Genomic DNA, 14,503 nt, shown 5'->3' with positions numbered 1-14,503 from the left:
AATTCACAATAGTGAATGCAACGATAACAGGGTTGATGAAAATCATGATTTTTAAATAATACCTAAAATTAGTAAAACCAAATTATTATTATTAATAATAGATATTTTTGAAACAGTGAAAGAATTCATTTTAAAAATTATTATTGATGAATTATATTGTGATTGAATAGGTTTTGAATCGTCAGCTATATAATTATGGAATAATGGAATATGAATCTTGATTTCAATCAAACAACCCTGGTCAGCAGTTTCTTTTTCTTGTGTCACGTTCGGTTATAAAGTAATAATAATACAAATTTTTTAAGTAATCAGAAGCAGTTTGTAATAGAGGACACTGTTAGGACAATGTGATAAGCTAACATAATCAATAAAGTTCATTAGAGGAGCGTAAAACAAGTCGTTATTAAATGAATGGTAAATACGTTAAGGGGGCCACACTTTCCAACCTTTTCTTGAAGGCACTTCTCTGACACGGGGATCTGAAACGCCATAATTTTTCTGTTCAAAATTTCTATAACGCGGAATCAAATTCTTTAACCAAGCAATATTATTTTTTTTTAAATTCAGTACCGAATATTCTTCATCCTTTTATTGCTAATTAAGAGAAAAAGGTTTTTAATAAATTAAATTCTTCTTTTGTATTGATTTGGTAAAATCGTTACGTCTATTAATTTATCAGTAGGTAAACAGGGAGCGTTCTAACTCAAGATCCCTGCACCGACATGTTACCGACACTTTTAGCCCAGACTCAAACCACTTAGCCAAGACTCAAACCCTTGTGGGGGGGGGATATTCAGACTGTTATGCTTAGCTGGATATGACGTCATACTTCCTAGAATTTTCGGGGGGGGGATATTGAGATCATGATGCAAATGTGATTCTTGGAATTTATCTAATTTCTTGGAATTATAAAACAATCCTAGAATTTGATGACACATTATCATTGGTATTTCCTGTTTTTGTTTTTTTACAGGGTGCATTCTTTAACGATGACGCATAATTTCTTTGTTTTTCGCAAAATAGGGTTGATGACTCAGAGTTTTGGAATTTTTTATTGATGACTCATTTCCTGTTTTTGTTTTTTACAGGGTGCATTCTTTAACGTTGACACATAATCTCTTTGTTTTTCGCAAAATAGGGTTGATGACTCATTATCATTGGTATTTCCTGTTTTTGTTTTTTACCACAAATCTAAGAAAACCATAATTAACTTGAAATCAAATTAGTCATAATCTGTGTATATAAAGAAGGCAATTTTTCTTATCAAAACCATTCCTGCAGTTTAAGTTGTTCAATCAACATATCAGAATTTCATCGTGAAATTCAAGTGCGCTTAAAAAATCTCGTTTTAAAAAAATCGCTATAGTTAAAAGTTTAATTTTAGTCTGATCGGAGTTAATCATTGTAGTGAAAAAATTGACATTTAATACAAGTGATAAAAATGAATTTAGATAAATTAAATGCAGCAAGTAAAGTTATGGAAACTGATAAAAGCTCTAACTATTGTAAAGATTTTGTGAAAATTATGAACAATGCTTTTAAAACATTAAGTAAAAAAACTACAACAGAGGAATTAAATTTTTGGATAAATAATAGTGTAAAAAACATTAGATTACTGAATAAATTGTTAAGAAATGGATCTGTGTCATGTGGAGAGAAAAAAAAGATTTTGTCAACTATTGGACTATTGAAAGCAAATAGCAGAAAGTTTAAGAAACTAAGAAGAACAGGAACTGGTTTATTTAAAAAGGACGAGAGATGGATCAGGTGGGAAGAATTAGAGAATGCTTTCGAGAATAGAATTAGAACAGGTGTTGTTATTAATTTAAAACATAAAAATATGGATAGTTTTCTCAGTGATGCAAAGAAAATGATTATTTCTCGATTAAAAAATGCATTTAAAAAGGTGGGAAACATGAAAGCACCCCGGTGGCATTGCTCATTTTTTCCATTGTATGAAAAGACATGAGAGCTGAAAGTGTCCACCAGCTGGCGCCAGCTATGTACGGGCCCTGTTTCAGTTAAAATGCATGGGATATTGCAAAAAAATTAAATTTTCACTAATTAAAATTAATTAAATCGTATTTCTTTGTACACAATATTAATATAGAAACTTTTTAACATATTTTTTGATAGTTATAGCCTTATAAAAGAGTAGAATATTTAATTTATAACGAAATTTTCATCTCAGTTTTAGGCGGGAATTTCAAAAAATATTAATTATTATTATTATTTATTATAAATTTTTTTATTTCTCATCTACTCAATATAGTTTTAAAATATTAATAGTAGTAAATTAAAAAATAATTATTAATAATTATAAAAACTTACATATTTTTGAAAATCCCGCCAAAAATTTAGGTAGAAATTTCGTTCTAAATAAATTATTCCACGCTTTAATAAAGTAACAATTGTTACAAAATATGTTTAAAAGTTTCTAGATTCATTTCATGTAAAAAAAATATGATTGAATTAATTTCAGTTAAAGAAAATACAATTTTTATGCATTATCCCATGTATTTTAATTGAAACAGGGCCTGTGCATAGCTGGCGCCATCGGTGTCAACTTTCAACAGTTGGTACACTTTTAACTCATCAATGCCACCGGGGTGCATGAAAGTTAATGTTGTTCTTGCGGCAAATTATACTGTTTTAGAAGAAGGTGAGGAAATTGAAGATATTAAATATTTCAATACTAGAAATTCAAAAATTTTAGAATCAACAAACTTTGATGAATGGTTTGATCATAAAATTCGTGAAAAACTTTTTGTTAAGATTGATGATTTTCAACAAAAAAAGTCAGGTTGGTCTTTAAATGAAATTATAAATTTAAGTGTTAATATAAATAAATATGTCCCTCTTGCGGCTGGATACTCAACATTTATAAGAATGCCAAAATTTATAATTGATAAAAGAGCTGTTATTAATGTTATAAATAATGACAAACATTGTTTTTTATGGTCCATCATTGCACAACGTTATCAAGTTGTAAAGAATAAGGAACGTACAAGTTCATATCCTCACTTTAAAGATACTGATTTAAAGTTTGATGATTTTGAATTCCCCATTTCTCTCAGCGATATTCCAAAATTTGAAAAATTAAACAATTTAAGTATTAATGTGTACGGAATTGATAAAAGCAGTAATAAAAAGAATGAAATTGTTCCACTTTATTTAAGTAAAAACAAATCAGATGAACCTACTTATCACTTATTAATGATTGAAAATACAGAACTTGATTTAGACGATGATGATGATAATAATTTTCAAATTAACAAAGTTTATCATTTTGCATTAATCAATAATTTATCTCGTTTAGTAAGTTCACAAATAACAAAAGATCATAATCGAACGTTACTTTGTGATAGGTGTTTATGCCATTTTAAATATGAAAAATCATTTAATAATCATAAAATTGATTGTGATAAAATAAACATATGTCGAGTGATTTTACCTGAAGAAGAGAATAAAATTTTAAAATTTAAAAATTACAGAAATAAAGAAAGTGTTCCCTTTGTCGTGTATGCTGACACTGAAAGTCTCTTAGAACCTATAGCAAGTACACACACAAACACATCAACATACCAAAAACATATCCCAACAAGTTTTGCTTTCTATGTACATTGCAATTTTAACGAATCTCTTTCAGAATTTAAATCATATCGAGGTCCAGATTGTGTTGATTGGTTCATGGCTGAATTAAAACAATTGGCTGAAAAAGCAAATACTTATTTTACAAATATTATTCCAATGGAAAATTTAACTATTTTACAACAAATTCAATTTGATACAGCAACAGTTTGTCATATTTGTGAAAAACCTTTTGAAAATGATGACATTAAACACCGCGACCATTGTCATTTCACGGGAAAATATCGTGGTCCAGCACATCAAGGTTGCAATGTAAATTATAAAGATTCGCATGTTGTTCCCATAATTTTTCACAACTTGTCAGGATATGATGCACATTTTATTATTAAAGCTTTAGCAACGTCTTTTGAGGGTGAAATGAAACTGTTACCAATAAACAAGGAAAAGTACATTTCATTTTCAAAGTATGTCAAAGGCACAAAAGTAGTATTAAGATTTCTGGATTCATTTAGATTTATGCCCAGCAGTTTAGACAAATTATCCTCCTATCTTGAAAATGATGAGAAAAAAATTACTAAAAAGTATTGTAAAAATATGGACGAGTTTAATTTATTGACAAGAAAAGGAATATTTCCTTACGAATATGTTAGTAGCTGGGAAAAATTAGAAGAAGGACAATTGCCAGTAAAAGACTCTTTCTACTCTAAATTAAATGACGCTTATATTTCAGACGAAGACTATGAACATGCTTGTAACGTATGGAAAACGTTTAATTTAAAAACAATAGGAGAATACTCTGACTTGTATTTACAGACTGACGTTCTACTACTTGCCGACATTTTTGAAAATTTTAGAAAAACCTGTTTTACAACTTATAACTTGGACGCGTTACATTACTATACTGCCCCAGGACTGGCATTTGACGCTATGCTCAAGTACACAGACATAAAACTTGATTTGTTGACAGATGTAGAAATGTTGCTTTTTATTGAAAAGGGAATTAGAGGTGGTGTTTCACAATGCTCAAACAGATACGCGAAAGCTAATAATAGATTTATGGAAAAAGATTTTAATCCCTTAATACCAAAATCTTATATAATGTACTTCGATATAAATAATCAGTATGGTGCTTCTATGAGCGAGAGCTTGCCATATACAGATTTTGAATGGTTAGAAAATTATAGTAATGACTTTTTCCTAAATATTCCAGATGATTCTTCAGAAGGATATATTCTTGAAGTAGATTTAGATTATCCAACTCAACTTCATGATTCACATAAAGACTTGCCCTTATGCCCTGAACATTTCATACCTCCTCTCCCAAAATGTAAAATTCCTAAATTGATTCCAAATTTATTACCAAAGAAGAACTATACAATTCACTATAGAAATTTAAAGCTATATTTATCTTTGGGAATGAAATTAACTAAAATACATAGAGTTTTAAAATTTAAGCAAAAGCAGTGGTTAAAACCCTACATTGATTTAAATACCGAGCTTAGAAAAAAATCGAGTAATGAATTTGAGAAGAATTTTTACAAGCTAATGAACAATTCTGTATTTGGCAAGACAATGGAAAATGTTAGAAAACACAAAGATGTTAGATTAATAACAAAATGGGAGGGAAGGTATTGCGCGAAAAATTTAATTGCTCAACCAAACTTTCATAGTTGCACCATATTCGATAAAGATATGGTCATTATTGAGATGAATAAAACAAAGGTATACTTTAACAAACCCATTTACATAGGATTCACTATTCTAGACATATCAAAAATAATAACATATGACTTTCATTACAATTACATTAACGAGACTTTCAGTGATTCTGCAAAATTACTCTACACAGATACTGACAGTCTTGTTTATCACATCACAGTACCAAATTTTTATGATTATATTAAAAGAGACTTACATAAATTCGATACATCCGATTATCCTGAAAACAACATTTATAATATACCACTTGCAAATAAAAAAATCCTGGGTCTTATGAAAGACGAAAATAACGGTAAAAATGTAGACGAATTTATAGGTTTAAGATCAAAACTATATGCATTCAAGTTATGGGGTGATGAGGAAGCTAAAAAGAAAGCAAAAGGGGTAAAATATTCAACTTTAAAAAAAATAGGTTTCGATGATTTTAAGCATACTCTCAATGAAAATGAAAACCTGATCCGATCTCAGCACTTTATACGCAGCAAAAAACATGAAGTATTTACTGTCAAACAAAATAAAATTGCTCTCAGTTGGCAGGATGATAAAACAATTTTGATACAAGGGAAAACTGACACCTTTCCTTGGGGTTACCAACAGCATGATCCAATGGAAATAGATGAAATTGATGTATAAAATGTAAATATTTATTTAAAATGTAGTTTGTATTAGTTCTCTGCTATTCGATTTATACAATTTTTACAATAAATTATACTTAAAAAATATTGTAATTTATTATAATAAATAAATGTATTTAAAATAAATGTCGTTTCTTATTCCTGAAAACAATAAGGTTAGGTTAGAAATAATAATTACAGTGCAATTGATATTTTATAATTTTATTGAGGAAAAAAATAGAATACATTTTAAACTAAAATACTCAAATATTACAGTTTTTGCAGAACCAAGTTTTTAAGTTTATAACATTCTGAAGAGCACAAGTAAAAGTTTTCTTGTTGATTAAATGTTTTGAACAAGTTCCAATACAGGTTTCAATGTTTAATTTTTTTAATGAAGGACAATTTAAATCATTCATATCGATAATTTCTATACAATATTTTTCATCGATTAAGCTTTTTAACCATTTTTTCTTCTCTAAACCTTTAACATAAATTGTCTTTGCTTCTTTAAACACATTTTCTAAAATTTCTTTTAAATAAACGTACGGTACATCACCAGCATTCCAACGAATACCATGGAAATTATTTTCTAACCAACGATTGATACATTTATATTTGTTTGTGACGCAATTCCATGGACAAGGAGGTTGGAAAACCATATTTATTGGTATTGAATCATTATTTACAGAAACTATAGCTAATTCTTTTAAAACAAATTTATTAATTGGCAATTTGAATCCTTGCACATCTATCAAGTACTGCATTTTTAAATCAACTAATCTCATTACGCGTAAAGAGTTAAATATATATAAGCTTAAAGTTAAACAATTTTTTTGACAATTCCACTGATTGGTTTATATTCAACGATGCGGTCATGCAAAACTAAGCAATAAGCTGAAGTATTGGCGGGAAAATTTTCTTTTGATTCAAATTCTAAGCGGATATCAACTGGTCCACTTTTTAAAGACTCATTTTGTTTTGAACAATCTACTACAACTAAAGGAGCATATTGTAAAAATTCTTTTTTTGATAAAATTGGTTGAGACTTTTTACTATAATAAGATGCTTGAAAATTTGTAAACATTTCATATAAAGTAGAGTACTGATTTCTACCAATATTCAGATTCATGTTACCATAAGGATAACATTGTGAATTTAAAAATAATTTTACATCAGATAAATCACAATGATCGAAACAACTAGAGTTTTGAACTGTATTATTTTTTCTGTTTCTCTGAAACCCTAATACAATAAATCTAGGTTTCTCTAATTGACTTGAAGTTTTTACACTCCAAATATGCTTAGGAGTAATTGGTAATAAAGGATATTCATACAATTCCCAAGTTCTAAAACTTATTGGAATAGATGGATCTTTTTCAATATATTTTAATAATTTAAATTTTCGAGCATCTGATAATTTTATGTATGGTAATAACCATTTAATTTTTTCAATAACAATTTTAAACTCTTCTAAAGGTGCTACTTGCAACACTGCGTTAGCATCAGTTCTTGATCTGATTAAAATAAGCTCATGTTTAGCGTTAATAATAACTTTTTGGTAATCTTCAGCAAAACCAAAAATCATACTCAGAGGAATACAAACATCAAAATAACCTTGTGCATTTGTTAAGGTTGGTTCATTGGTAAATTCTAACCAGCCAACATTTTCAAGAAATTTATTTTGACTAGAATCGAGAGAAATATAATTTTTCATTAAACTTGTAAGACCAACATTTTTATTTTTATCAATTTCTACACCATTAAGTTCATACTTTGCTTCTTCAAATAAATGACATATGCCATTAGAAATTAAATTTGTACGCTCTAGAGCTGTTCCATCAGGTTTCACAAGTTTTCCAGTGATGTGAATCGAGCTTTTGCTTGGAAATAAGCAATGATCCTGATTCTGTACCGTGATGCGGATTTTGTCACTATTGTTGTATGTTGATGAGGTGTATGGTTGTTGCGCATGAACTTCATAATGAGCAATAGATTCATCAAAAATTACTGGTGAATCAATATTTAAAATTTCCCCTTCCATAGCAAAAAATAATACGTTGAAATACAAAGGCACAAATACAAGTAAAAATAACCTTAAATCTCTTTTTTACTCTCTTCCTTTTTTTACAATCCTTAGACCGAGATTTTTCAGTAGTTGCAGGTTCTGAGGTGTTAATCTCTTCAAGATTCGCCGACGACTGATTTGCTTCTGGCATGGTGTCTTAATTTTATAACCAAAACCAATCCTTTTTCTATTATTAAAAACAATACCCATTATTTTAAGGATTTAATATGAAGCCTTATTGTTAAAGTTTCCCCTCGAAAATTAACTAAATTTCCGTCTTGGTCTACAATTCGCAATTGAATATAGTCTATTGTCTTGACAGCGACTGGCAAGTAAATGACGTGATTTGGTACTTCCACTATTTTATATCCTGGTGGAACAATAGGAAAAAATTCATGAATTGTATGCACTTTTTCACCATTAATGTATGCTCCCGTTGTTATATTACATTCTACTCTTAGGGTGGAGTCCCATGACAGCGTTTTGCGTTGCGTCGTAATGGGAGAAAAAAAGACGCAAATATACGTTTGCTGCATTCTCTCTCATTACAACGCAACGCAAAACGCTGCCATGGGACTGCGGCCTTAATGAATTTATTTTAATGATTGATACTGGTTGATCAGACTCATGGTATTCTTGAGCTTTTAATTTGCGAGGAGAAAATCCTAACAAACTACCTATAGAATCATTGGGTTTAAAATTAATTTCTTCATCACAATAAACTGTACATTTCAATGTATTATTGTTTGGTTTGATTCTAAAATTAATTCCTTTATTTTTTAAAATTAAATGCAAAACTTGATCAATATCACTAACTTCATAACTTCCTGTGGGTATAATAATTTCTTCATTTCCTACGTAAAATTTATTCTTTCCAACATCTATATTAGGAATAGAATTAAAAGTTAAAAATTCAACAAGACCAAGAGCATAATTTTTAAAATTAGACAACTCTATTGGTGGAAAAAATTGAGATTCTAATATGGAAGAATTTCCAGACAACGTTAAAATAAGTGAATCGTCCATGATGAGGTCAAAGTAATAACTAACGTTTAAACTAAGAATATCATTTATTTATATGCAGAGTATACAAATCAGGAATATTCAATTGTTTACATAAAAATTTAAGACATAAATGTCCGCATACATATGTATTATAGTTTTAATATCGTTTATGATTATATTTTATGCTACCAACACCAAAATATTTAACAAGATCCGAAGGTGGTCGAAGATTACCGAAGCTATCAAAATATACGATTTTATCTTTATTCTTTTTATATGCACACCAATGTGTACCGGGACCATTTTTATCATCTAGATTAATAATTGCAAATTCAGTTTCTTTAGGACCACGCATAGGTAGTTCATTTCGCATAAAAACTCCTCGAAAATATGGAATTTTTAAAAGCTTTGCAAATTTAAGTAAATCTAAGTCGGTTAGGGCTCGGTGAGGTAGCTTTACTTCAAGTTTTTTGACTTGCATCCTTGTCCTGCTTTATAAGGTTTAAGGTGTAACCCTAGACCTGTCCTATGTGGTTTTAAATAGAGCCCTTTTCCTAAGGCAATAGACTCCATTGTTTGATTGTGTCGCTTGCTTTCCTCTAGTTAACGTTTTGCAGAATTTGCATCATTTACAGCTTTAGCTATGCCAGCTGCTCCCCCTGCTAGAGCCCCTGTTGCACTTAAACCCGCAAACAAAGGAATAAGAAAAGGTAAAATTCCTCCCACTTTAGAAGGTATCGGTAAAACTCGAGGTTTATTAATGTTTCGCCTGCCACCAGCAATTTTAACTGCCAAACGTGCACCTTCAAGTGCTGATTTAATAGTAGACTGGGCATTTGTATCCAATTTCATAGATTTTTTAGCTGCGGTTACAATCTTCCTCAACGTTGATTTTTTATTTTCCCTCTTTTTCTTCATATTTTCTTTTGACTTGATTCCCATACCCAATTTTGATTTGACCTTCATTGCATTTGTTATTGCGTAAGCTGCAGCTCTTTCACTATAATTTGCGTCAGGAGCAAACACACGATGCCAAGCTTTATCAGCAAGTACTCTATCAGCTGCGTTTCTCGCTTCTACACTTTCCCTATTTTTTGAATAAGAAATATCGTGCTGTTTACAAGCAGCGTCGAGAGGGTTGATTCCTGGATCACCTCGTGCTAATCTCTTTGCTAATTTTGTTCCTGGACCACAGTATTGATAGCCAGGTATATGAAGTTCGAAAGGTAATTTATTGATAATTTTATTCAAAATACCTCTACCTCGTCTTACTCTTTTCGAAGTTTTCTTTAAACTAATTTGTTTTTTATTTACACCCATATTTATATTCTTTACGGTTAGAAAACTTTTTCAAGACTAAAGGGGAAATCTATATAACCAATGTATTTATAGTTTTTTGCCATTTGACTACAAACAGTCGACCTTTAATGATCTAACAAAAAAATTATGACAGCAATAGTCAATTATCACAGTAATAGTCAATTATCCCAATTGCCTCCGACAGTAGGAAACGTGGACCTTGCCCAAAGCATGAAAGAGTTGACGATCGACACCAAATCGCAAACCTCTCCTAAAAAACTAGACCTAGCAATCAGATGCTGTAAAGTAGCATGGACCTTATTATTGGACTTGCATGCAAACGTTACAAGCGACTACAGTAAACTGACATTGAAACTATTAAAAACCTTGTATTTATAGTTTTAACCTCAGTTATCGTAAGAATGGAGTTCGAAGCACAATCGATTAAATTACCAGTTTACAATTTTGACACTCTTGTTCAAGATTGTAATAAAAAAACAGATAATCGTCATGGAAATTTATTGCCAAATAGTGTGCGAGCAGTATTTTGTGGACCGTCAAATTGTGGAAAGACAAATGCTTTACTTGCTCTTTTAATACATCCCAATGGATTACGATTTAAAAATGTTTATGTGTACTCAAAATCGTTATATCAACCAAAATACAAATTTTTAGAAAACATTTTGCAACCAGTAGAGGGTGTTGGCTACTTTCCATTTAATGAACATGTGGATGTTGTAGAACCAAACAATGCGTTACCAAACTCAATATTTATATTTGATGACGTAGCATGTGAAAAACAAGATAATATTAAAGCTTTTTTTGCTATGGGAAGACACAAAGCGGTGGATTGCTTTTATTTATGTCAAACATATGCGCGCATTCCAAAACATTTAATACGTGACAATGTTAATTTACTAGTTTTATTCAAAAAAGATGAAATGAATCTTAGACATATTTATGATGATCATGTAAATACTGATATGACATTTATGGAATTTAAAAAACTTTGCAACTCTTGTTGGAAAAATAAGCATGATTTTATAGTGATTGATAAAGATCGTGATATCAATGAAGGCAGATATAGAAAGTGTTTTGATTGTTTTATAAAATTAGAGAAATGATATTCTTTATAAACAGTTTCATTCAAGACATTGGTCAATCAACATGTCTTCTACACACTTGAAACATTTGCGAAAACAAAAAGATATTCTTGGTCAAATTGCAAAAGCCAGTGATGCTATTCGACGAAAGCATAAACTGATGAAATTGGGCAAGGAAGAAATTGAACAGACTTTAAATAATACCTTTAAACCTATAGTGACACCAATTCAGAAATTAGTTGACGACATTGAAATTGTCAAACAAATTCGACCAGTAAAAATTGAAAGAGAGGGAGACCTTCCTTTAGAGTTTGAAGAAGATCAAGAAGTTAAGAGAGAGAATGATTCATTTTTAAGAGATGACTTATCATTTGCAACAGCTGCTGATGATGACGATAACGGTGATGATTATGATGATGATGATGGAGATGATAATGGAGATGGAGATAAATCAGAGAAAGATGGTGCTATTTTATATCTTCAAATGTTGGATGAAAAGGGAAAAGATTTAGATCCTTCATATGGAGTTCGTAAATTATCTAAAGGGCAATTAATGATTGGTAATTCAGGAATAAATTTTGAACAAAATAATATTAGTGTAGGTAATAAAACATATCCTGCAACGAAAGGTTTACTTGAGCTTTTATTCAAAAAAGTTCCAGAAGAAGCTGTTTTAAGTGTAGTTGATCGGGAAAATTATAAAAATGTTGTAATATCAACTAATGTTATAGAAAATATTACAAAGCAGATGGCGCTGTTAGAGATAAAAAGAGTTTAAAATATCTAAACTATATAGCAGTACATTCTGGTGAAGGTTTAATTCCAGAATATACGACTCAACAAGAAGATGCAAAAATTGATTATGTTTATTGGGATGATCCTAATGAATTGGTTGATCGTTTAAGATTGCTCTTGGCATCTCAAGCAGCTGGAAATCCCAGTCATAATAATGAGATTATATCAATTATTAAAGAGTTGAGAGAAGCTGGAATTGTTTATTAATTAACAGTTGTAGAAATTTTTATCATTTTCATGATGAGTATCGACATATTCGGACGTCAGTTTAAAAGCACAGAAACTTCAAATCGAGGTCCACCAGGACTTGGTTTTAAGTTGACTGCTGAAGGAGATTTTACTATTGAAAATAAGAAACTTTGTAACGTAGCTGATGCCGAGAGCAACGGTGATGCAGTAAACTTGAATACTGTAAACAAAGTTATTGAATCTAAAACGAACGCCATCTATGATGTAATCGGTTCCGTGAGAAATGATGTAAATGACAATGTAGTAAAGATTTTAGATTTAGAAGATTTGATAAAAAAATATTTTGAAAATCTAAGAATCAGTATTGAAAGAAATATAGAGATGATGTCTACCAACAAAGACATTATTTTACAATTAGACAGCAGACTGCGCACATTTGAAGGTAATTAGCAATGGAGGATCAAAAACTACAGTTGGTGAAAGAGTTACATAAACCAGCGAGAAAAAATTATAAGCGAAGAAGTGTTGACATTCGAGGTTTTGACGAGACTTGGCAAGCTGATCTTGTTGAAATGCAACCTTATGCGAGAGAAAATAAAGGTTACAAGTACCTGTTAACCGTCATTGATACATTTTCAAAGTTTGCCTGGGCTGTTCCAGTAAAGTCTAAAAAAGGTGAAGATGTGACTGCGGCAATGAAATCTATTTTAATTAAAAAACGCATACCGAAAAATTTGCAAGTAGATAAAGGAAAAGAATTTTATAATTCACATTTTGAAAATCTTATTAAAAATTATAACATTAATTTGTATTCTACTCATAGTAATTTGAAAGCGTCAATTTGTGAACGATTTAATCGTACTTTGAAGAATAAAATGTGGATGCAATTTAGTTTACGCGGTAATTACAAATGGATAGATATATTAAGTGATTTAGTAAATGCGTATAATAATAGTAAACATCGAACAATAAAAATGAAACCAATAGATGTAAATGCTGAAAATGAAAATAATTTATTGTTTAATGTATTTAAAAAAGTTGCAGTAAACAGGCAATATAATAAGAAATTTAAAGTTGGAGATAGAGTACGTATAAGTAAAGTTGAACATGTTTTTGAGAAAGATTATACACCAAATTGGACTACAGAAATATTTACTATAAGCGATGTAAAAAATACTAATCCAATAACATATGTCTTAAAGGATTATCAGGAAAATCTAATAAGTGGATGCTTTTACGAGCAAGAACTTTCTAAAGTTAAATATCCAGATGTATATTTAGTTAAAAAAGTATTAAAAAAACGAGGATCTAATGTATTTGTAAAATGGTTGGGTTTTGATAATTCTCATAACAGTTGGATAAACGAATCTGAATTATAATGTATTTAAGAAAGGTTAAAATAAAAATAAATTGAATTGTATGCATTTTTGTATTTATTTATCCTCTCTTTACAATAATTTACCATTGATATATTGAATATTTGACATTTGTTGAATAGCTTCATTTGATATTTGTTTACAGTGAAATGTGACAAGTTCCAGCAATAATGTCTCTAAATTTAAAACATTAGTTCTTCCCATCACTTTTTGAAGTATTCTACTGTAATGTTTTTTAATAAAATCCGTGGCATGTTTTGTAGACTTTACATTATTTTTAAAGATTAATTCTGCAATAAACTTTACAATTATATCTTTACTATACTGCAAATTGAATTTTGATAGTTCTACATATTTTTGTTTAACACAAGGAATAAGTTCATTAAAAATTGCAAATGAAGTTTCACTAAATGTAAATGATTGATCTAAACGCTCAATTGATATTAAACGATATGTAACACTAAAACGTATTGTAAACGTTTCACAATCCAGCACTGATGCATCACAATCTCCGTTGAAAAATCGCATTATATGTTTTACTGCATCACACAATAGGCGCCATTCTTGAAGCTCCAAAGACAATGATACTCGTGGATGGCTGCTTCTTAGTTGAATTTTAGGTACTATATTCCCATTTATGTCTAGTTCTGCTCCAACGACAACTTGCTTTGTAAATGATGGATTCAAGTTGTAAATTTTTGATAATAACATTTCTCTGCATGGTAAATATGACATTTTATGTCT

The 14,503-nt window shown here is 29.9% G+C and overlaps 1 protein-coding gene across 2 annotated transcripts in view; it reads right to left on the bottom strand.

Moving 5' to 3' along the window:
- Nucleotides 1-14,503, bottom strand: part of LOC122499084 (protein bicaudal D) — a 74,140-nt gene that overhangs the window by 42,235 nt on the left and 17,402 nt on the right. The window contains exon 5 of one of the 2 annotated variants that reach the window (XM_043607160.1): nt 447-479. The exons of the other annotated variant lie outside the window; for it this stretch is intronic. Coding sequence (XP_043463095.1) covers nt 447-479 — 33 coding nt within the window. The remainder of the gene's footprint in view (nt 1-446; nt 480-14,503) is intronic. 2 annotated transcript variants of the gene reach the window in all.

This window comes from Leptopilina heterotoma, unplaced genomic scaffold, assembly GCF_015476425.1.
Source record: "Leptopilina heterotoma isolate Lh14 unplaced genomic scaffold, ASM1547642v1 Lhet_165, whole genome shotgun sequence".
Lineage (NCBI taxonomy): Eukaryota > Metazoa > Arthropoda > Insecta > Hymenoptera > Figitidae > Leptopilina > Leptopilina heterotoma.
The sequence above is the reverse complement of the archived record's forward strand: the minus strand, read 5'-3'. Positions and strand labels throughout refer to the sequence as shown.